Source organism: Triturus cristatus, chromosome 7 (assembly GCF_964204655.1).
Source record: "Triturus cristatus chromosome 7, aTriCri1.1, whole genome shotgun sequence".
Taxonomy (NCBI): domain Eukaryota; kingdom Metazoa; phylum Chordata; class Amphibia; order Caudata; family Salamandridae; genus Triturus; species Triturus cristatus.
The window spans coordinates 1700343071-1700368055 of record NC_140590.1 but is presented as its reverse complement, the minus strand read 5'-3'; the positions used below and the strand labels follow the sequence as shown (position 1 = coordinate 1700368055).

Below are 24985 nucleotides of genomic sequence, written 5' to 3'. Positions count from 1 at the left end.
ATACCGGACTCTCAGGTTTTTTTCCTTGTAAATGATAAATTCACTTCGCTAAGCATGGAGTCGCTTTACTAGCTTCTTCAGTTGATAAAAACAAAATAATGGCTTGTGGTCAGTAGAAAATTTCAAATGCTGTTCCCCATAAATAAGTGCAGAAGTTTCACTCCGCCTCGACTAACACACATGCCTCCTTCTCATTGAGTAAATAATTTATTTTTGCATCTCTGAGTATTCTAGATGAAATTGCTTCAGTGCCATGGTTCTCACAATAGCATGTTTGATGATCACACTCCTTAGTCTACTCAAAATAGTCACCCAACTTCTGTGTCCACATTACTTGCATATGCTCCTAAAAGTGGTCCACAAATTTTGAATAATATTCTGTGACCAGGGCCGGATTGGCTGTAGCGGGTACCAGGTGTTTTCCAGGTGGGCCGGGAGGGTGGGGGTGGTTTGGAACCAGTGGGAGCCATTTTTGGTACAGGAGGCGGTTTTGCAGCATTGCTGCAATACCAGCCCCCTGTACCAAAAGCAGCTGCAGTGTTTCTCATGCCCCTCCCCTCCCCACCCCTGCAGCTGGTCGAACTCAATTTCCAGAGCCAGTTTGCATTCCCTGTCCGGCTCGGTCTGTGACCCCTGGGAACAATCTTAATTATTCCTTGTCCCTCAAGGATTGAGACCCTACTGAGTATATGTACTGTCGGTAGAAGGAGATCCCCTGAAGGACTGAGATCATCCAATAGAAGTCATGCCCAATGTATTAATGTTAGGATAGAGGAGGAAACTGGGTCCCAACACTGCCCAACAGTATTTTCGAAATGAAAATTAGGCCAAATAAGTGGAAAGTTAGAGATACCCTGACATAACTGTTCATGCATATCTACTGGATGTAGGGCTGCACCCTCAAAATAACCATGCTGCATTTCCTAAGGTGAATGAGCATTAAAGATGGTTCAAAATCTTGTTTTTATCCGGTCACATGTCACACAGGTGCTAATGTTAGGGTAGTCTTCTGATAAATTGCTGCTTATTCTTTTAACAAAGGGATTGGTGCTTACCTTTCCTTCTCTGACTGCAAAGTGAGACGATTTTTTAAACTGAACTCTAGGGCAATCTTGCTGGTGTGAAAGGAAAGGCTGTAGGATGTTGCTTTTTGTAACACGCAACAAAGCAGGAAAGCACAAATGAAGCGTTTTTTTGTAATTCTGAAGTGTGATGATGGAAATAAACATTTTAGTAGGATCAAATAAAATCACGACATTTTCCTTGATGATGTCCAAATGACAAATATTCACCAAAACCCAATTCCTCTAATTATTGTTTGTGCTCTATATAGGTTTATCAGTAACACTGAACATCTGTGCAGATATAGTGATGATTCCAAAGGAAAATGTGCTGTCTGTAGATGTAGCATTGATTGCAGCACCCCTACTTAGAAAATTGTGCCAACACCACTGTTTTCATGCCAGTGAGAAATTAAATAGCAAAAGATCAGAAAGCTAGGTCTTACCCCACTGGCACCAAACTCCAGAGCCATGTCTCTGGGAAGAACGAGCGGACGCTCTGCGGAGCTGCGCCACTGTCCATCACCATTTCCACGGGTCCACCTGGGGCATTTAAACCCTTGACTTAAAGGGAGATATAGAAAACAAACCCACTTGTCAAGGATACTTATATAAGGTAATAATAATTATGCTAAACCGTTACAAAGACCACAAGTACTTAATATTGACAAAATGGCAGACAGATGATTAATAAAAAGTATTATTACCCAGTTTAAGGGAACTCATTTTATAGCATTAATAATTTTCAAAGGCTGGGTGGGGGAAGAGGTCAGACTTCATCTGTTTATTCGCATTTCCAGCACAGGCACAAAACCAGCCTGACAGTGACATGGTGCAATCCCAAGGATATTTTGAGCAGATTTATACTTTTCTGAGGGTTTAACACATTTATTTAGTTTCTAACAAAACATCAGTAAAAGTACAATAGAATGTACGGAAAAAAACATTATAAATAGGTACAGTAAAATCATGGCACACAACTTGAAGCTAGAAAAAAATAGATCTCAGAAAAATGAGAGCTACCACACTTACACTAATAGTTAAAATTAATTTCAAGTCTTTGCCTACTACTTGGTATCTTGATTTGCAGTGAGGCATAAAGAGTATAGACACCTAAACACTGATTATTTTTAATTATTTTCTTTTGAATACAGGATAAGTTATACTGTCCCTGAGTCTCTTGCCAGCCACTGCTTACTCCTCAGTACCAAGCATGCTTACACGAGTTGTCAGCAGTGTCTTCTATGCCATTCAAGAGCAGGCAATAGCAAAGACAATAGGTCTGTCTTTCTTTTAGAAGTGTTTGGCAATAGTTTCCCAACTTTTTGTGTGTTACACCTACTGTCTTCTGCAAAGAAATCCAATAATGAAACAACATCTTAGGCATAGAGCCAGGAATAGGGCCTCTTTCTTGAACAAACTGTATTAGCAGAGTTAATCTGTACCCTCAAAGAAGAGTATATACAGTAAAAGAATTCTATAGTAGATAATTCCGACAAAGGGACTGTATTTTGAAAGACAGCATAAAAAAAGAGCCATAAATCTGGTTCTGTCTCCGCCCTTTGTGAGAAGTGCCGCTGCCGACACTAGAGGAGGAGGAGGAGCCGCGAGACCGAGAGCAGTGGGAGTCGCGCCCCGTGAGCTGCAGGAGAAGCGGAGGAAACTTGCGCTGCGGGCGAAAACCGGAGGACCTGTGCTTTGTGCTGTGCTCTGCTCCTTGTACTCCTTGTGCTCCTTGTGCCTTGTGCGTCGACTGGGAGCGAGCCGAGGAGCCGAGCCGAGCTGTCACGGTCCAGTGGATCCGGAGTCAACCGCGGGTTTGACTGCGGCGTTGACTGGTGTCTCCTCTAGGCAAGCTCTGCGGTAGGAGAGAAGGAGTGAAGCTGGAAAAGCCGGAAACAGCGGTCGGGGCGCTGTGAAGTAGGAAACCCCTGTGCAGTGAGAAAGGTACACAGCGCAGCGAAGCCAAATGAAGCCAAGCAGCAGCAATACAGCACACCACTCCCACCAGAGCCAGCCTTGAGAGGTGAGGCGGGGGGGGGGGGTGGAGCAGTGGCTGCCTGATTATACTGTTTAGACTATTTAGAGTTCCAGCCAGCTTACTCGGGGACTCACGGGCTATAGAGGCCTGGGACCAAACTCAGCCCTGCTTTGACCTGACCTGACCTGATAGGAAATCATCGGGGGAGCTACACTCTCTTCAGCCCCGCTTGGGGGGGATCAGCGATCTATCACCCACCACTGCCTGTATTACCCTCAGGAGGGGGGAGCGTTGGAGTTACTCAACGAGGTGCGGCGAGGCAAGGCTGAGTAGAGCTGCTGGGGGCAAAGTAGAGACTACGCACGAGCGTGACTGCAGTTAGAGGCGGTCGCAAAGTAAGAGCCCGGTGAGTCGACTGGAAGACGGCTTGGCTAGGCCAGTCAGCTTGAGGTCCCCTCCGTGAGCACCGCTCGTCACCTAGCTCCTCTTCCCTCTTATCCTACTCCCACTGTCAGCATGTAAGCAGCAACCTGCAGTTATTATTGCGCCTACTGGAAAAAACTCAATAAACAACAAGGAAAAAGGGGGGAACAAGAGGGCACAAATTAATGGGGAGTTATACCGTCGAAATTTGCTGAAAACTGTAGGAATCTGCTTCAAACTGCAATAATCTCTGCTGTATACTAAAACGCAGTTCATCATCATTTAAACAACGCAAGTGCTGAACTAGTAACAAACTACATACTGTGCCTACGTATCATAACGGAACATAAGTAAATATCAAATACATCAGTTGTGTATAACACGGAAAAAATTAGATCAGGCAGAGTGAGGCAGCCACCTTCCAATTCACCGAATAAAAAATCAAACCCCAAAATCAACTCTATATCCAAATCTCGGAAAAGGAAACTAGAGTCAGTATCTCCACCAATATATTTAAGTTCCAATAAAAGCGGAGGAAGCCAACCTGTGGAAACCAGAGAAGATACGATGCCAACCATCAACGAAGAACTAAAAACTAGTTACGAACTAACTCTCACTTCGGATTTACACAAAACCTTAAACATGAAAGCTATAACGCATCTACTGTATTACCCTGCCTGGAGGCAGCTCCACAACGACTGCAGCAATCACAGGAACTATCCCAGGTGCTTCCGCCCCGGGCATTAAAATCGCCAACAATGGTTTCAAACAACCTCATAACCATTGATGGAACGCCAGTGAAGAAAAAGACACATTTTTACCAACCGAAGATATATACAAAGTTTTCTTTCTTAAAAGATCCAGGATCAGCAATCTTTTCTAAAACAGGGAGCATCAAGGGCCTCCACGCACCACTCCTACCAAGTGAGCATAATCAAAGCTGCATAAAACATTTCAATAGAAACCCAACAGGCCCGCTCGGGCAAGCTGGCCCTTTGAACATATCTAACATTGAGGTAGCTGAAGCAAGATTAGCACCAATTCTATTAAAGGAAAACAATAGGAAAGTGGATTCACTTACCCACTTAGCAACCTTGGCAGTCCAAGCAAACTCCAACTATATAAATACGGGAAAAGAGCTGACCAACAATTCCGTTATTAAAAATTGGAATTTACCAAAGAAAGTTGAATCCACAGAGGCAGTAATCCACCAATATCAATATCCAGTAAGACAGGTTGAGAATAAGGTCTTTGAGACCAAGACTCATAAGGAGGAAGAAAGGGAAGACCCACACTGTCTCCAACCATTAAGTAGCTCACCAAAATCAAAGAAATCAAAGAAGGCAATCCTGGGCTTCGAGGAGATGCAAACATTGCACCAAGTCAAAACAATTAAACAAGGAAATGGTACCCAGCACCATCAATCGGTGAACATCTCCTTGATCCAAAAACAGACATCTCAAATAAACTTAAATAGCAATATAGGAATAACTGTATCAAATGACAGGTCAGTAATACATACTTCACCGCAACGTTGCACTTCATTACAGCACAACGACTTTCAACTTACAGATAACTACACAAACAATGACGTATCCTCCATAGCAGCGCAGGAATGGGAGGAACTAGTTGCAACTTATAATCAGAAATCAGCTGGATGCAGCCCATCCATCGACGCATCACCAAGATTGGACAAAACCGACAAAAATGACAATCTGGGCCACGATGCAATATGGGCAACAATTCTGGAAACTCTGCAACATTCGACCACGGCTTTAGAATTTCAATCTCAAAAGATGGATCTGCAACTCATAGTTTTGCAGACAATGGCGGACACAATTTCAGGAATTGACCGGAAGATTTCAGAATTAAATGGCCACATATAAAGAGGACAAGACGCAGTATACGAGTCCCAAATAAATCCTCAACAATTGCAAACTTATGACCCGATTTTGGACAAATTATCATCGCTACCAGCAATGCTGGGAGATTTAATAAATGACTTGAAATTGACAACCCTACAAACCCCGATCCCACAAACTTCGGACCCACCGTCTGAGTCCTTATTGATACACATAAGCCGAGAGACCGAGCCGTCTGCTGAGCAGAGTTTAACAACCAATTTACCTACAAAACAAACACCTCCTTTTGACTCGTTGGTTATTGTTCCCACAATTGTTCCTACATCCACAGATAATTCAACTCCAACAAACAACCAAGTGTTGAATAAAACCTGCAGAAAGAAAAAAAGGAAAGGAAGGAATAGGTTGTCAACGCACGGAAAGCATAAAAAAGAGACACAATTGTATCTACCCGTTTCAGAAGTGACCCGTGGACAAAAAATAAAACATAAAGAGCAATTATCACCCTCGCATATGACCACTGGTAGCACCTATTCATCATCTTCAGAATCCTGCGACAAACTGATAATCAGTTCAACTTAGGAACTTGTTCTCAAAGAACTCGAACAGAAAGGTCCTTAAATCCAATCAAAACAAGCGGTATACAACGCTCACAAGGTTGAGTCAACATCTGTCGAACACACTCGAATAACAAAAAGTGCAGACAATGCTGCAGTCACCAAAGTAGAGCTGCCGCTTCATCCAAAAAGGAATGCGAACAGCAACACAAGGCCTCAAAAGGCAGACAACATTCCAATGGAGCAACTAAACCATCTAGACACAACAAGCATAGCACGTTCTCCCCAACCAATCCGTCAAGATAATGTGGGATTTCCAGTAAACCCAATAGCATCTCACCATTTGCATAGTCAAGCATCAATCCTCTTCATTCCCGAATACGTCTCCCGAGTTAGGGATGACATATTGAATAGGGGTAATATCTTAAGACTCTTGCATTCAGTCACTACTCTAGAAAACATTAGTTCTCCAGAACGTGTACAAATAGAGTTTCAGCCAAATACTGAGCCCCATCGCCCGGAAATAACGAAAGCAACCTGGAACTCCATTGAAACACCAAGTAAAATCATGGAAGAAGTAGCAACATTCCAACAATGGGGGATAGAGTTGAGATTAGAACAGCTTCCCCGCTATCCAACGCCCTTTTTATCATCTAATAGGTCATTAGCCCCTAAAAATACCAATTCAGTTCTAAGGGGTGCCAGAAGTAATTCCCCGAGGGCATTTTCCAAAGATAACAGAAAATCACAAATAGGACCAAATCAAATTCATAGTAGTTACTTCCCGCAGGACCATACCCCAATTGGAAGTCAATCCAATGCACAATTAGCATAACGACTGGTGCAATTTGACAAAAAGGGCAACAACCAGCTAATCTCTCAAACAAGATCAGGGAAATCAGAATCTGCTCATGGAACATCAATGGCAATGATTCCGAATTCCTTCAATATTTGAACAGATTTGATCTCCTATTACTTTAAGAAACTTGGGAAGAAAAAGCATTTGACCTATTAGGGTTTGCATCATGCTGCATCCCGGCCAATAAAAACTCCATCTTTGGACGGAGGTCAGGTGGACTGATGCTTTTTGCCTCTTTACAATCAATAGGCGAAATTAAAGAAATAGATTCTTACATATCCCCTTCCAGTGCAATACAGGTGGTAAAGATCTCACATTGGTTCCAGAACCTGCCTCAAGAAGTTATATAATTAACACATACATACATCCAAAACACAAGCAAAAGGCTGCAAAAGATCTGGGAGCAGCCTTCGAGAAGATAAGGGAAGAACAGGACACCGACTTAATCATCATGGCCGGGGATTTCAACATGCCCTTAATCAGCGAGGACCAAGATGACGACCTTATTCGAGATCTGAATGCTGCATGGGGCGTACCCACACAAGGCTTGATAAAAATTAGGAAATTAACTAAGAACTCAAAAACGTACTCCGAAATTTAGAACATCTTAACTTAAGGGCCTTGAATGAGCGGTATGTCGATGACGACCCACCAGTCGCAACCTTTCACTCCAATAAACAATCTTCCCACCTCGATTACATGTTCATATCTTTAAATATGTTTAGCTGGACTAAAGCGTTTAGAGTAGGGATGAGTGACCACAGTGACCACCTACCCCTAGAAACCACAATAAGAGTCAATTCTCAATATGGAAAAGAATCATACAAAGGCCCTTGCTTGGAAGTCACGTCTAATTTACGGCGGCTACGATGTTACCCTGACAACATCGGGTCAGTAAGCACGATAGCTAAAGATCTTTTTACTCAAACAGTCAATCCCTCACACCAAGCGTCGGACAACTGGCAAAACTTCATTACAAAAGTTAGCGAGAAACTGATAAAAAAACTCGCCTAACCTGTTATGTCAGGGGAAGGGAGCCCCAAATAAAAATCTAATAACTTTGGAAATGAAGACTCAAAAACGGCTAATAAATCAAACATTAAGTCTGTTGCGAAAGGATCAAACAAATTGCAGCTTGCGCATAGTCCTACAGACAGCAAAAAAACATCTAAAACGGATGAAATAGGAAAAAAGGAAGGAACAGAATGAAGCACTATGGGCAAAACTCCATTACGAAGGGAAGCAGAAAAATAGCTTGAAGTTTTGGCAAATGGTTAAAAAAAAAATAACCCAGACCTTCGGGGTCAAAATTCCCACATACCAGAGGAGGTTTGGGCAAAATATCTGTTAAAACATTTTAGCAATGAGGACACCACAGTGGGTGCTGTAACACACAAATCTCGTTCCGAAATCATATGGCCCAAAATTGAAGGCAAAGGAATTAGTCACGCACCCACAAGGACCCACGAAAAGTACAACAATGGGCGTACAATCTCATCAAAACTTGATAAACCAGTACCAACGGCAGAAGTGTTGACAATTGTCGAACAATGGCAAAATCTAATTATCCCAGCTGACGTAAAACGACAAATAACAAGAGGACGACCTTCGGGAGCACCGGGCCCAAATGGTATTCCTCCCATGTTGTACAAGGAAGACGTGGAATTTTGGAGCAAATCATTGGCACCCTTATTTAACACTCTAATTTTCACCCAGATACTCCCTGAGTCCTGGCATGGGTCAGTAATTAGCCCAATTTATAAGCATGGTAGCAAGAAGCACCCAAACAATTACCGGCTAATTGCATTACTAGACGTAGAGGCTAAATACTTTGCAGGCATAATCTTGGAAGAGTTAACAACATGGGCAGCTGAAAAATCTATTATCCCGATTACTCAAACAGGATTCTGCAGAGGCCAAGGTACCACAACTAACATCATGGCATTGTCCCTGTTGATGGGACAAGCCAAAGAGACCATGTCACCCTTATATCTCACGTTCATCGACTACACAGCCGCTTTTGACCATATAGATCGCAACAAACTCTGGCAGAAATTAAGCCATTGGGGAATACCGAAACATCTCTTAGACGTTCTAATATTACTTCACTCCAATACATGGATTAAAATTAAACTTGCCACAGGAACACACCTTTCGAAGCCTATCAAAACAACAAAAGGATTAAAACAAGGGTGTGTACTGGCCCCCTTCCTATTTAATCTCTTTCTGGCTGACCTACCGGGGGAACTAGACAAATCCTCCAACCATGCGCCCAAACTGGGGTCAGTCACCCTTTCCAACTTACTATATGCAGACGACTTTTAGTGTTAATAAGTCGCACCCCGATGGGGCTTTAACATCTCCTGGACGTCGCATATATTTTTTCTGAAAGAAATGCCCTTCAAATAAACTTTAAAAAGACCAAGGCTATGGCTGTGAATTACAGGGAAAAAAAGGGAAGTTCGTTGGTACCTGAACGGAGAGAAAATAGACCTGGTAAATACTTACAAGTATCTGGGAGTAATCCTGGACGCAAAAACCACGTCTAAGCCACAACTTGAATCCCTACGAGGGAAGGCGACTATGATCCATCTGGCCATCAAATCATTAAAGGCCAAACTTCCGGACCTAACACTTCAACCTCTCCTTCAAATACTACGCGCAAAATTACAGCCGACCCTCACTTACGGAAGCGAATCCCTACATGGGAAGGACGCCACTCTATTGGACATAGTTACAGCCAAAGCATACAGGGCCATTTTCAATCTCCCCAAATACGTTTCTCCTGCTCAGATCAGGTTGGAATTTGGTATAATCAAACAGACAATAGGAAGGCGGAGTGCGTATGTAGGGACTTGGCACAAGATTCGCTCTACTGAGACAGGCACCTTAAGCTCCAATGTATGGGGGGAGCTATTTAGACATCAAAAATCTTTGGCCAGAGACTATCTTCTCGAATCACTTCAAGTCTTGGGCTTGATTGACTTATGGGGAACTCCAACTGATCACCTTTCTTTTAAAAAAATCGCAAGGAAATCGGCACGAATCATTTCAGCAATTGAAGACAAGAATGATCTAGCGAAAAGAGCCCATGGCTGGACAACGCTGGGTGATTATGGGCCAGTACAACCACAAGCATACCTTAGTACTGGCATGAAAATAAAAACTAAAGAAAGGTTTCTGAAACTACGTTTTGGAGTAAACCCTATACTCCCACACTTGCCACCCTGGGAGAGGAAGAATTCCTTAGAGCAGTGTCGACTGTGCAAAACTGGCAAGGAGGACATTGTCCACGTAATCTGCATCTGCACCAAACTAAATTATTTAAGGCGTCATCTACTACGTCCATTCTTCAACCAGCATGGCGTGCGGACTTGCAGACAAGCTGTGAAACTGTGTTTTAACCCGAAGCACATTAAACTGAATTGCCAGGCTGTAAAGTTCTTTGACTTAATGGGAAAAAGACTCAAGAGACTTGATGACAACTAAAAAACCTTTCTAACTGATCTTAGATAATATTTTAAAGTAATGTATTAATGACTTTTTAAACATTTTTTCTCTCTTTTGATGTTTTACAATATTTGTAAAGATTTTAATTAATCATGCATAAATAAACAATTATCTTATCTTATCTCATAAATCAGCAATAAAATCAGTGCTTAATTTGAGCCAGTGGTTTCCGGTGCTGAGCACCGTCACTTAATTGTCAACACCGGCACATATGACAGTCTGCCACAAGGTGGCACTGTTTGTTTCATTTACAAATTAGCACAATATAAGTTGTTTATTAACTTAATATTCGCAAAAATGATTAATTCCTGTCACCAAAGCCATTGTTATAGCTTTGGGGACCTGAAATAGTTCGAATTGTCCTGCTTGAAGGACTGTGATGGTTAGTGTTTGTGTTGGTACAGTCATTGGTAGTGCTGGCAGGCGCAATTGGTGGTGCAAGCTAAAGCAGCCTGCTGATTAGGGCCTTGCCACATTTTTTTTTTACAAATTAAGCACTGATTAAAATGTAATTGTGTCAGCAAAGTAAATGCATCAAAGGACACACATTAGCACCAGCCACATCTCATGTCTCATCTGCACTCTAATAAAAAACTATTGATGTCCCTTCACCAAACCCTAATTGGAACACAAATGGGACAATGCACGGCAGTCTGATCAAAATATGGTGGGTGGGACCGCCAACTCCTTGTCAGCCGGTCTTGTTGCAGGGATTCTGCTCATGCACAGAACTATGCGCAGGAAACCAGGACCTCAGTGAATTGTGGTGTACCAAAAACTCACCTCAGTACCCAGAATCCCTATCCGACCAGCATCAGTGTCCCATTCGTTATCCGTATTCTCTCGGAGGTCCCAATGTATAGACAACCCAGAACAAGCGACTTAGAGTACTCTCAGGAATGGTGGGAATCAGAAATACCTGTTCGTTATTATTCTCATATCAGTCCACAACAAGAGTAGTCAGAGACACAGTAAAGTTTAAAAGGTTTAATTTATAAACTACGTGTCCTAAGATGCAGTACTTTGGCTAACATAAGCAGACAAATGATTATAATTAAAACCATCAGCATTGTTACAATACCATAGAAAATGAAGGGAGAAATCATATTACGAATGACAGTGGAATACAGCCACCTTCCCTTAGCAAGTAGGCCAGTATTATTATACTAATAGAAGGTCTCTAGGCTTGAATGGGGAACCCCATACCGTAAAGATCAGCTTAGGTGAATCACATCACAGGATTAGCTTTGCTCTGCGCCTGGAAATGTTCTTCTCCAGAATGTGTTTCTTACGCATGCAAACAGTAATATTAAAGGCTCTCGACATTGAGGTATTTGCAGCTGTGTGCGTATTATGGCTAGAGAGTGGGCCGATCAACCTGAACTCAAAAGCATACATTGTCTGGCGGCTCAGAGTTTTTTGCACACAATGTTCAGACCAAGGTCGCAGTGCACGTCTAGGGATGTGAACAACAGACAGTTCTCATGTGAAGAAAAGGCAAGCAAGCAGTTTTCAAATACTAACATGTCTATGCAGTGTCGTGTGCAAAAGCAGCAAAAGTGGCAAGATGGCTTTCTAACATCTAATGCGCTTCTGCTAACATAGCAATGTATGCATCTAAATCGCTGCCTTCACTACACCCCCCCTTGATCGGACCACAAACAAATAGGGATACAAAACGGAACGCAGAGTTCAAGTTCGACAGAGCGGAACCAAGTGCATGTATTGGAAATCCAAATAAAGAGGAGTGAAAGTTCGAGAAAAAAACGTTTAAAAAAATAACATAATGAAGGAAAAAAGAAAACGGTAAGTCAATACATCATGCAAAGGCTCAACGAGCCCAGATGTTGGAACACACACAAAAAATGTGTGGTTAGTGCAAGGGAAGCTGGACGATAGTCAAGTTAATCCATCAATGTGTAAGCACAGTACGCAGCAACAGCTTCCAAAAGGAAGTCATTGGAACAATTTGCAAAAGTGTCCGCCATCCAGTCTAATAAGGTAAATGAACATACATGTTCTTCGACCACTGGAGCCTCTAGCACATTCAGAGGACAACTGGCGTGTTCTTCTAAATAACTTTGTGCCAAGAAGTCATACGCTGCCGCTCCGATGTCCCAATTCCCTAGGACTCCATGTGCCGCTCCACAAGCCATAATCCTAACACCAGAACAGTCCAACACATGAGCCACTAATGGACTCATCAATCGATCATAATCCGGGGCAGGAGACACTGAGTTTGACAAGCACAAATCCAGAGCCCATTCGAAAGGACAATCTAGGCAATGAAAAACAGGTTGTACGCATGTAAAGTAGGCAAACCGGAAGGATAATCCATAGGCTATGCTCAGGTTAGCCAGTGGTAAAGTTCCATAGTATTCAAGCATCCGGTTACGAAGATGGAGCAGCCGGGACAGGCTGTCGCGTGACACAAAGTGTGCAGCCATTGCGCAGTACGCAGACCAACAGCAGCACGCCAGCAGTGAGGGCGAGAATCAACGGGAGCCCTCCAAAGACGATGGAACAAATAGAACGAAAAAAGGCCGTATCACACCAAAAATAGTTTGGAAGGAGGTCACGAGGCCGGAGCCCACAATTTTGAAAAAATGCGCCAAGCCAGTTGTTGACGAGGCGTTAAATACCGTTTGAATCAGGGCACCAAAATGAAGTGGGAGATCAGTATTTAAAAGCGCCTGCACCTTGGTACGGGTGTTGGCTACGTGAAGGACAAATGTTTCACGGGACGAAGTCAGAGCGACTTCTTTTTGAGACAATAGAGCCCTTATTCTGCTCATCTTGTTGAACTCTGCTTTTAAGGTTGGAATGGAAGGCCAGATGGATACATCCAGCCGCCCATGCGGGGGTAGGAAAAGGACATTATTACAGCAGACTACTCTCTGTGATACAATCACAATGTAAGGAATTCCCACTAGCATCCCACAGCAAGCCTCATTATTTAAAAGCAAATAACTACCATTAGCTAACAACGTGAAAGATGGTGTAATAGCTGGCACTGGAATCCCTTTCAGGACGCATGCTAAATTAGGCGCTTGCACATTGCACGTGCCATGCAATTGGATGTGCCTACAGACTACAGAATGATCAGGTGTGGAAGAGCATTCCTCACCCTTCAAATAAACGTCTTTACCTTCTCTCATGCGCCTGTATGTAAATGGGAGTGAACATACTTCATGCAGGAAAGCAGTACCCAACGGTTCATATCGGTCTAGGGCATAATGCTTCATGCACGAACTGAATTTAAACAAAGGAAATGGCAATGTGATTAAACCCTGGATAAGCCACACAGCTGAGTTCAATTCGGCCACTGAGAAAGGCAAAGGTTCTAATTTTTCAATATGCAGTAATGAGTATGTTGCATCTTTCATGGACATGAATTGTTGTTTCGCAGTTAGATTAAAAGGAAGGAATAATGATAAAGTATTCATGTAGTCCCAGGGGACTTTCCCAGCTTTTAACGTTTGCAATGTCCATGCAAACTGCATTAAAGAACGCAATTGATTCTGACCATGATACAAAACAGACACATCATCCTGCACGACATCAACAACAGATGAAACAATATTATCTATTGTCTAAATTCTGGAAGAAAGGGTGTTAATGCTATTATCTATAACAGCTAGCACTTTTCCCATTTTGGCTTGATCAATAGCTCTCAATCTGGAAGCAGCTTCAATTTGTGATAACTTCCAAACCTCGTTATAAATAGCATACAGCCATCTTTTGGACCTGCCACCCACAGGACCCTTAACAAAATCATTCAAATCTATTTTGTCATGTAATTTAGAAGATGCCAAGGTGGAGTGTTGCAGCCAAGACTGGCATAACTTCCCAACTGAGTAGGTAGTAACAGAATGAGAAGATTCAAAGCGGGGGTCTACGCGAACCTGCGTATACCCAGGCTGCAGACCCAAAAAACGATGTTGACAGGAATCTGAACTCGTCTGCCAAGTCAACCATCCTTCAGAGTGGAACTTGGAAATATTGAAGGATGTATTAGTAATGTATGACTGCAATGCATGGAGGGACAGATCTGTATGATTATCCCAATTTGGATAAGCACCCAGATCTGAAATAGAGGGGAAATTCAGCTTTTTAGAAGCAGCCAATCCAAAACAGGTGGTCTGAAAAATAGTCGAATTCAAAAATAATATGTGGTTCGGGTTGAGGCAGGCACGATGCAAAGCTTATGTTCTTTGTACCTGCCATGGTTTAGAACCCCAAACAGATTTAAGATCAATCCTTCCACAGATCATAACCCATGACCACTAACTCATCCATAAAAGATTTGGAATACAATAATTTAGTGTGTGTCAGCCTAACCTTCGAGGCAGATTCCGCTGCCATTTTAAAATAGAAGGCGGCAGGCTTTGAAACACTGAACTCAGTAAAATAGGCAAATTTGTTCACCAATGTGCTTGAGCTGCCTAACATTGGCGTTGAACAATGTTCCCATTGTGTATAATTCATAAAAATTACGAAACGTATTGGCTTTATGTAGGAAATGATTGCCATAATGTTGATAGCAAAACAACTCTCCGTAATTAGCAGTGTCTAAATACAAATCTTCAGCATCAAAAGCGGCATAATATTTCAAATCAGAAAACAGTGCTTCTATGGCCTGAACGTCCCAATCATCAGAGCGGATGTTTTGTTTAACCACATCACCCATAGAAACACGAAATACATTCGGAACATTAATTACCTCAGTGGGTCCATGAATTTGTAATTTAACAACATCCCACGCAATCCCATCTAACACAGGCCAGGCAGTAATATTCACAAAAGTCTGGTCTCTCTTCATGATGTGTGAGGAGGAGTGGGGGGCCAAAGTTCCATCAATTAGTCTAATTGTAGATCTTTCTTTTAGATAGTGTCCGTTCACTAGAAGAAAAAATACCACCACAAATCCGATCGACATAAACAAAAAAATACATATGAGCATCAGCCAAATGTAAGTCCAAGGGGGAATCAAAAAATGTCTTTTAAACCAAACAGCAAAAATAGAAACTTTTGATGGGGCCCTTGAAGTCATAGAGTTAGTATCAAAGGAGAAATGTGACTGGGTAACTGCGGTTGATTGTAAAACAGGTAATGTTACGTCTGCAGGATAAGCATACTCAGTATCTTCAGGTAGACCACCAGCCAGCCGGTGGTAGCAACAAAGGATCAGTAACTGTATGCATCTCGATGGCAACATCAGGCATGGTGGTAGGAGCCGGAGTCAAACTGAATTTCTAAGCATCGCAGGGCAAGAGACCGCTGGAGTCAAACTAAGAAGAATCGGCCACTCGCTGTAGTTTGACATTGTCAATGGAGATGTACCTGTTATCCTTGCGACCAGGAAGTGGAGGTAAAATTACTGTTCTTGTACCCTGCACACCAAGCACTGGAACCGGGGCACCATAAGAGGGGCCGAACTCCTTCTTGTTCTCCACCATCTCATGGACCAGGTCACCAACTCGAGGTAGCCAGCCGACTACCGGAATCTGAAGTGCAGCATCAGATGTGGAGGGCAAGTGTTCCTTCGCGAGACTATCTCTGGTCTCTTGTAGACTCTGTAACACAGCACAGTGATCATCTACGTCAAAGGGTGCCGCAGACGCCGCCATGTCTAGACCATCAAGGTCCGGGACAAACATTTTTATGCCAAAGAGCATCATGTATGGGGTCCGCCCATCCAGAGACCTTCTAGGGAGACTATGAAGTGCACTTTGGACGTTATACAGATGGGCTAACCAGTTCCGGCCAGTGCCTAAAACCCTAGCTGTCAAGGACTGCTTTAAGTCAAGGTTCATCCGCTCCACTACACTATTACCCTCAGGTCGGTATGGAGATGAAAATTTGACTTGGACCCCCAACTTTTTCATGGCTTCTTTGTACGCCTTAGAGGCAAACGCAGGGCCCTGATCAGAATAAAAGGTACCACACGCAAAACTTCTCACAAAGACATGCAAATCCCTGATGACAGTATGGGCATCAGCACTCCTTTGTGGCCGTACCCACAGAAAACGTGTGCACGAATCCACTGCAACTAAGATATACGTAGTATCAGAGTAGAATGGACCGCAGTGATCCAGATAAACACACCCAAGTGGTTTATTGGATATGTACAACTGAGTTTGTGGTGGACGCGCAGCAGTTGAAGGTTTAATTTGCTGGCAAATGTCACAATCAAGAACATAAGTGCAAGCCTGTTTATATAACCCGCGCCACCAGTAACGTTGTTGTAACAGAGAAACAGTTGCTGCAACGCCGACATGGGCAGACGCCATACCCTTGTGAGCCGCTGATATCAAAGATGGTCTGCAGTCCGCGTTGGGAATCAACCTGTCACCAACGTCGTTAATTCTCACTAATGGGACTTTATCAGGACTTAAGTGATAATGGTAACAAGAAGGGAAACCTCTCGGGTAATTACTTCCCTACTCTGTAGCAGGAATAGCTGCGAAGATGTCATCAATGATCTTACTTTTGGATCTTGTAACTTCTGCTACTAAATATGTCGTCACTGCTGTTTTCGCTGCCTCGTCAGCCAAGCTGTTGCCGACAGCGTGGACACCAACGCGTTGATGACCAAGAGTGTGAATTACATTCACGAGAGGCAGATGTTCTTTACGTTCTGCCACTCGAACCCAAAGCATTTTATGCTTAATTGTTTTACCTTTGGAATCACGATATTCATTTTGAGACCAAAAGAATAGATTGTCGTTGAAGGACTGAACACAGTAAAACAAGTCACTTACTATAAGAGTAGTGGCTCGAGGATCAGCAAACTCCAGTGCAAGCACCAGAGCACGGAGCTCCGCCAACTGTGCGGTACAATCACCCAATGACTGCGTATGCACGACATCAGATTGGAATTCACCATTTACGAAAGTACCTGCAACAATTGCGCAAGCTGCTGAATAGGCATGCTTCATTTCCGTCGCCGGTTGCGCCGAACCGTCAGTATAAATGACACAATGGTAATCTTCAAGCGGGCGCAAAGACAGAGGAGCCGGATGAACAAATTCATATTCCTGCGTCTGTAATGAGGCGTCAAAGATATAAGTGACATCTGGCGATGTCAGAGAAGTTGCCCATTGTATCCAACGTGGATGCAAAGCTTTTGAATTGGGTACACTGGCTTTCGTCACTGCCTCTAGGGCAGGATACGGTGTGACCACCAACATGCGTTTTCCTTGCGATAGCGCTCGTTCTTTAAGAATCGCCATCTGCACCGTAGTCAAAACTTTTTCGACTGAGAAAAAGCGCAGCTCAGCCGAAGTGTACAAGTGTGATTTGTAGGCTATGGAGACGGTGTCGCCCTCATTGAACGTTAACTATGTGAAACCCACTGCGCCTGGCACAATTCTTATTACCAGGTTTGTGTGGTTATCGCGTGTCAGTAAGTATTTTGAACCAAGAAGATCAGCCTGCAATGATTGCAAAATGGCTGACTGCTCTGGCAGCCAGCTCGATTTGTAAAAAGTAAGTTGTACCAAGGCATATAGCGGCTTGATATGCTGGGCATAATCAGGAATGTAGGTACGACCGAAATTCAGAAAGACCAGCAAAGACTGTAATTTTTTCAGTGTTGTAGGAGCACGCAAGCATGCGCACTTCTCTAGAAACTGAGGAGCTAACCCTCGACCCTCATTGTTGAGCTCATAGCCCAAAAACAACACTGTATACTCTGCAATGTGAGACTTCGCAAAATTGAATTTGTAACTGAAGTCTGCAAACATAACAATAATGCGATCAACGCGACACAGATGCGGCCACAACTCGTCGTCCGTGAGATAGATATCATCAACATACGAGTACGCATCTGGGTCAATGCTCTCTAACAGAGAGACTACACGCGCAGCAAAGACGCCAGGGCTGTTTTTATAGCCCATGGCCAATCTTTTAAATTGTTTTGCTTGCCGCCAGAAGTAAACGCTGTCCACTGACTACTAATAGAGGACAGGTTATGGCTGTAAAAGCCATTGGATATGTCAAGTGTGGTTTTAAACCTTTTATGCACAAGACTATCAACGAGGGCAGAAAAGTGGGTATTCTGTACCGCGCACGTCCGGCAATGAGAGTTTAAATGCCGGTAATCTAAAACTAGGCGGTATGACCCATCAGGTTTCGGTACAGTGAATAAAGGATTATTCATTGGTGACACACATGTTTCAATAACTTCCTGATATTCCAATTGCTCCAGGATGTCCGCGACGTGAGATCTAGCTTCGCGACGCATGGGATATTGGGGTCGTGGTTGAGGCATGGACCACAAGAGAATCTCATGGCTGGGGGATAATTTATCCCAGCCTACCTGAGTACGATACAAAGCCGGTGCAATAACCTGAGCCCACTCTTCGGCAAACCTTTCAGCGTGCTCCCTTGGCACTGGGTGCGCAAAGGACGGGAGGATTACCTCCTCCCCTCTAGGAGCATCTAAAATGAAAGCCGGGGGCCAGTCTGCCTCTGCCAAAAGAATGTCATAGGAAGAGGTCAGATTATCCCAAAAAATCCCTTGTATTGTGTGTTGTATGTCACCTTCAATTAAGAGTACTATATCATATAGTCTGTCAGGGGGAGCCACTCTAGTGTCAGCAGTTGCTACAGTAATGAACGTGTCAGTTGCTGTCGCCTCCAGAAATGGACGCAGTGCTTGCCGCACTACTGTAACCTCCGCTGTGCTGTCGAGCAGCGTTAGTGCCCATGTCAGGTTCCGAAGCTGCGTCCGCACTATCTGTGGCATACCTCGCTGTTAGCGCAGCAACCTTCTTCTTCTGAAACGGGGGACGTTGATGTGCAAACTCATCTTGCTTGCCTTTACCGTCAGCCTGATGGGGATGCTCAGGTCCTTGCTGGGCACCCTGACCTTTACCACGTTCTCCGCCACCGGACTGTGAGGCCGATGTTTCCTGTGAAGAATACTAGTGCGATCGCGCAAATTGTATGTGCGTTCACTAGTCGGCTGTACGGGAGACGCAGGAGGAGACCCCTGTTTCTGTTGCTGCTTTCCCTGTTTCTTTGTCCGCCAATTCTGCTTTGGAAAAGTTGGACGATCGTCTTTAACAGACGAGCTCACCTTAGTTTGTTGTATCAAGTCAGGAATGACTATAGTTGGTTTAACCCCTAAACTACTGCGGCCAATTGTTCTATACGCTTCCGCAATAATTTTAGGCCACACTTTGGGCTTATCGAGCTCATCGACGCGGGCTAAGCCATTAGCCACTTGGAATTGTACCACATCTCCCTTGAGATTACCAAGGACGAGAGAGGCAACTACGTCGAATACTCCAACAAGTCGCATTCCCAACTCTACAGTTGCCTCCGGACCGTGGTTATCTTGAACACATTTAATGATGGAGGGAAGCACAGACATAGACGGAGTGCCAAAGCACTTCGAATAGACCGCGGCAAAAACCTTACCCCAGTTGTCACAATCGGACACTTCTGGGACTAAGTCTTTCGGCAAACTAATGGTGAGGATTCTGTGTTTCTCCACAGCGGTAGAGTGTGGAAACACTGCTTCCAGTTGGTCAAATTTCGCGGCAAGCCAATAAGGCAAATCGTCCTTATTCTGGGGGCGCTTGCCCATCACCGAATTAACTATGACAGGGCTAATAACAACCGCAGGATGACCAGCTGGTAGTCAAGCAACCGCAGGTGCCCCCACCTGCACATTGCGTGAAACGTATTGCACCAAAACCGTATATACTGTAATGAAAGCTGTATGGAGTGTACGCAATTCATCCACCGCAATAGTCAAATAGCGGGGGTGATGCGTGAATCCGGCCAGCACCGGCCATGTGGCCCCTGGAATCGACAAACGGCCAAGTCTAGCCGGTGCAACCGCATGGAGAAGGGCGCCATTAAACCAAATGCTATGCTGCCAGGCTGAAAGGGGAATCTCCAGCGTCCTGTATGGCGTATAATTTGCTGGGACCCGTGTGTGAGTATACGAGTGAAACGTCTTATCATCAGCATTCGCTGGCAGCGTCACCCAAGAGTAAAACAACTCGTAAGGGTGGGACGCGTCCGCACTCACCACAAAAATTACGACCATCCCATCGTCCAGTACCCCATACTGAGTCAAATGACGCCGCAAAGGCTTACGACTATGTGCTGCAATTTCGACAGCCTTAAGGACACAGAGAAGATCAACAATGGATTTTACAGTAGCACTAAGGTTCAGAAATAAGGCAGAGGAGCGTCACCTCACTGCTTTTAAGCAGTGTAACTAAAGAAAAAAATAAAATGATAATAAATCAGTGTTATTATAATTTTTTTTGTTCCTGTCGCTTTGTGGCCTGGCTGGGGGGGGCTGCCTGCTCACAGAGAAGGACAGGGGAGGGGTGGTTAGTCTACTCCAAGTGCGCATGAATGTTTGACCGTCTCTCTCGGGATAGACAAATAGCAATGCGCACTTTGTATGTTCTCCACGCAGGCTGTATTACAGCCTCGGTGGAGAACATGCCAAGGCCCCTCGTCCTCGTCTGAGCTCCGAACGCGGGCTCAGACCATTCACATCTCTGTGTGTTATGACTGATCAGTGGAGCCTGGGTGATTTCTGGGTGCTTCCTGCTTACTGTTCCAGCACGAGTCCGATGCGAGGGAGAGACAGAGAGATGCGGTGATAAGGTACGTTTTTATTTTTAAAGTCTTTACATTACACCTGCCGGCTCGCCCCCCTTGATCAGTGCCGGCCACCACTGGAGAGTAAGCTTTTGATGTGCGCATGGGGCGTGTTCCAGCTTTATGAGTTCTTTACTCCTGCTTCTGGAAATTCTTTTTGGATTAGCCTTTGCTTATCTGACTGCTGCTATTTCACACCATACCAGGTTCTTGTATCACACTATGCTACCATTTGTCAAACAAATCTTTACCAGGTAAATCTAGAGCGCAATCTACAAGTGGAAAAGCAGGTAATACAGCTTGGCTCATAAATGTACCCATTGCAGACATATGTTATGTTATGTTATATTCCACTTGCGTGCTCGGCTACTCACGAGTATCCCGGCGCGAAACCTGAGGCAGACAGAGGAAATCAGACAAAGAGAAATGTTTTAAGCTTCCTCTTGAAGGCAGCGAGCTCCTCAGTGAGAGGAAGATCAGGGGGAGGGCATTCCAGGCCCTGCTGGCCCTGACCACCAGAGAGCAACCTCCAATCCTCTGAAGTCTAAACCTGGGAACTAGGGCCAATCCCAGAGAAGCCGAACGCAAGGCCCGTGCGGGAGCATAGAAGGAGAAACGCCTCTGGAGGTAGAGGGGACCCTGACCATGGAGGGCGCGATGAGCCAGAACCAAAGATTTATATTTGATTCTAGCCGCTACTGGTAACCAATGTAGGGCGATCAGGTGAGAGGTAACACTCAACCTAGAGGAGAGACCAAGTAGCAGTCTGGCCGCAGTGTTCTGGACTACCTGCAGTTTCTTGATGAGGTATCCCGGAGAGCCAATATAGAGAGAGAAAGAATCAGAGCGCAGGTGACTGTAACTCTGGCTGCCTGCGTAAGGAGAGGAAAGAACTTTCTCAGAGTTTTAATAAGTCCAAAAGCAGCAGCCAGCAGTTTTCTTAACCTGGGTGGAAAACAGCAGATTCTCCTCAAACCATACGCCCAAGTTCTTGGTGGGCCGGCCCTCGGACGAGGGGAGAGGAAGCTCCTGAGGCCACAGCTGATGGCGGAAATCAGAGGGAAAAGTGCCGAAAAGCAGAATTTCCGATTTTTGGTCATTGCACTTGAGCTGAGCCCCTGCCAGCCAAGAGAAGATGGAACGAAGACACTGTTGAGCCTCCAGAACCGAGCTGGAGGCCTTGTCCCAGGTGAAAAGCGGCTGAGTGTCATCAGCGTAAGCCATCACCTTAGCACCAAGTGCTTCAGCCAGGTGGGTCAGAGGCGTAACATAAATATTGAAGAGCAGAGGACTCAGGAAGGAACCCTGCGGGACACCCGTGGTGACCAAGCGGGGGGAGGAATAGCAAGGAGGGAGCCTGATCTGCACAACCCTTTCCTCCAAGAAGGACCTGAGCCAACCCCATACAGCCCCTGACACACCGATCTCAGCAAGGCGGATCAACAAAAGATCGTGTGGAACCGTATCAAAGGCCGCCGAGAGATCCAATAAAATCAGGGCGGCCCTACCCCCAGCATCAAGGCACATCCGGATGGCCTCCACGACCTCGACGAGGACTGTCTCAGTACAATGGCCTGAGCGGAACCCAGATTGCGAAGGGTGAAGGAGAGCCTCAGCCTCCACAAAATCAGACAGTTGTTTAAGCACCACCTTCTCACAGATCTTAGTCTTAGCTGGCAGGAGAGAGATGGGACGGTAGTTGACTGGATTAAGCGGGTCCAAAGTGGGTTTTTTAAGTAGTGGCAAAATCTTAGCCTCCTTCCAGACTTGAGGAACCGCCATAGTCTGAAGGGAAAGATTAACAATCTGATTAACTTCTAAATAGATATTTTCTGCAACAGCTGCTAGAAGACGGGCCGGACAAGTATCAGCCGGGGACCCCGATTTGAGACCTCTGAGGATTTTCAGACTATCCAGAGGGTGAACTGGGGAGAAAGCGGACAACAAAGTAGATGGAACCGGCCGCACAGGGATCAAACCTGGCAGAACACATGAGAGGGGGGGAAAGATGCCTGAATAGTCAATATTTTATCACTGAAGGCGCTAGAGAGAGTGTTGCACCAGTCAAACGAAGAGGGAGCCACGCTAGTCAGGGCCGCCGGGGAGATAAAACTCTGGACTATAGAAAATATTTCCTTGGAGTTGTTCCTGGCAGCCTCGATGCGGGAGGTGTAGAAGAGACCTTTAGCCTCCGAGATGGCGGCATAATAAGATCTCTGGGCAGTTCTAAGCCGGCTTTTGGCCGCCGGGCAATACTTGTTCCTACGCCAGTCGCGCTCCAGGATTTTACACTCCTGTTTAAGCACCTTGAGGGTGGGAGTAAACCAGGGTTTCGAGGGAGTAATTCTGGCCGGTCTTATAGGACAAGACGAGGTAATGGAGTTCACAGCCCCAAACATCCAGCCTGTAAACCCAGATATACAATCCTCCAGACCCCCGGACATCGAAGGTCTGGCAATGTCCAGAGCATGAGCCAGTTCCAGAGGGTCCACTCTCCCCAGCGCAGGTTTCAGGAAGACGGGAGCCTGAGCCTCAGCCCTAGAGACGGACCAGGAAAAGTAAGAAAGAAAATGATCAGACCATGACACAGGGAGGGGCTCTTGTACCAGAATGGGAAAATCGGAACAGATCGGGTCCAGTAGATGGCCAGCCAGATGGGTGGGGAGGACGACATGCTGGGCAAGTTGGGCAGTATGCAGATTGTCCAGAAAAGCGGAGGCCTCGCCGACCCCTGGCATATCCAAATGAAAATTCAGATCGCCTAAGACCAAATAGTGAGAAAACCTGGCTGCTCTAGATGTAAGAGCATCTCCACATGCCAGAAGAAAGGGGCCAGAGGGGCCAGGGGGGCGATAAATCAGGGAGACCCCAAGTGTAAAGTGGGCTGACAAACGGGCACTAAAATCCAGTGCTTCACAGCCTACCCAGTCCCCTGAATCGCCTAAATGAAGATCCCACCGGTCCTTGTATATGACTGCAACATATGTAAAACAGTAACTAGGAAGTCACTTCATATATTCACCAAATATTATTGTGTAACCTCTGATGCACAAGCTGATGCAAAAATGGATCAGGTAACACTAAGAATCTCTCTAAACAGAGAATTCTAATATTGATCTAACCTGATTAATTTTGCACCCTAATTTAAGAAATAATTTGGTAAAAAACAACATTCTCTTCATGTTGCCTTATAGCCAGCGGCGGCTCCTCCGCTACGCCGGAAGAGGGTTGCCCCCCCAAAAGTGTCAGGAAAATAAAAATAAAACGATAATAAACACTCGTTTTATTTTTCCTTTCCTGCCGCCTTGCTGAGTCTTGGGGGTGGTACCTGGGAGTGACTGGCACTGAGGGGAGTGGTGGTGCACTGCGACCACTGTACATGACAGTTTGACCAGCCGTCTGGCTGGCCAAACCATCTTGCACAGTGAAAGCTCTCTCCAACCCAGCAAATCAGCTGGATTGGAGGGAGCAGGCACAGACTCGCAGTCTGTTCTGGAGCACAAATCGAGGACGCTCACGACAGTCCTGAAGCTGCTCTCATGCATGAGAGGATTGGCCTCTGGGTATTCTGGGAGCCTATGCCTTCTTGCAGTGAAGAGGTGCAGAAGACCGCTACGGGGACGGCTGAAGAACCCGACGGGATGGCTGCAGGTACGTTTTTTATTATTATTATTTTTTTCACCCGTGACCCTTATACCCCTTGCCCCCCTGACTCCCACCCGGCCGCCCCGCCACTCGTCAAGCACGCCAATCGCTACTGCTTACAGCCACGTTTAAAGGCTTGAATAAGCTTGTTATTCTAGTGTTTAAGACTATCACTGAAGAGCCAACAATGCAGAAGAAAAGGTTACTTACTTGTAGTCCAGGTTCTTCATCGTAGGTATCTACATTGAAGTCATAAACAATCCCACCAGCCTCCTCTGCCATGAATTTGGCGCATTGGAAAGTGAATACCAGCTTACAAAGTCAATACATATATTACAGTAAAAGAACTGGCTCTCTGACACAAACTACCAGTAGGCTGCACTGTGGGTAGAGAACCCTCATGGAGTGTGAAAGGGACAGCAACTTGTTTCCTCTCTTTACAATGAATCCTA

At 45.0% G+C, this 24985-nt stretch overlaps 1 protein-coding gene across 1 annotated transcript in view; it reads right to left on the bottom strand.

Moving 5' to 3' along the window:
• The window catches only part of LOC146812810 (alpha-2-macroglobulin-like protein 1), a 630734-nt gene that overhangs the window by 305988 nt on the left and 299761 nt on the right, over positions 1–24985 (bottom strand). Inside the window, exon 19 of the mRNA XM_085615203.1 lies at positions 1508–1625. Within this exon, the coding sequence (XP_085471329.1) occupies positions 1508–1625 (118 nt within the window). The remainder of the gene's footprint in view (positions 1–1507; positions 1626–24985) is intronic.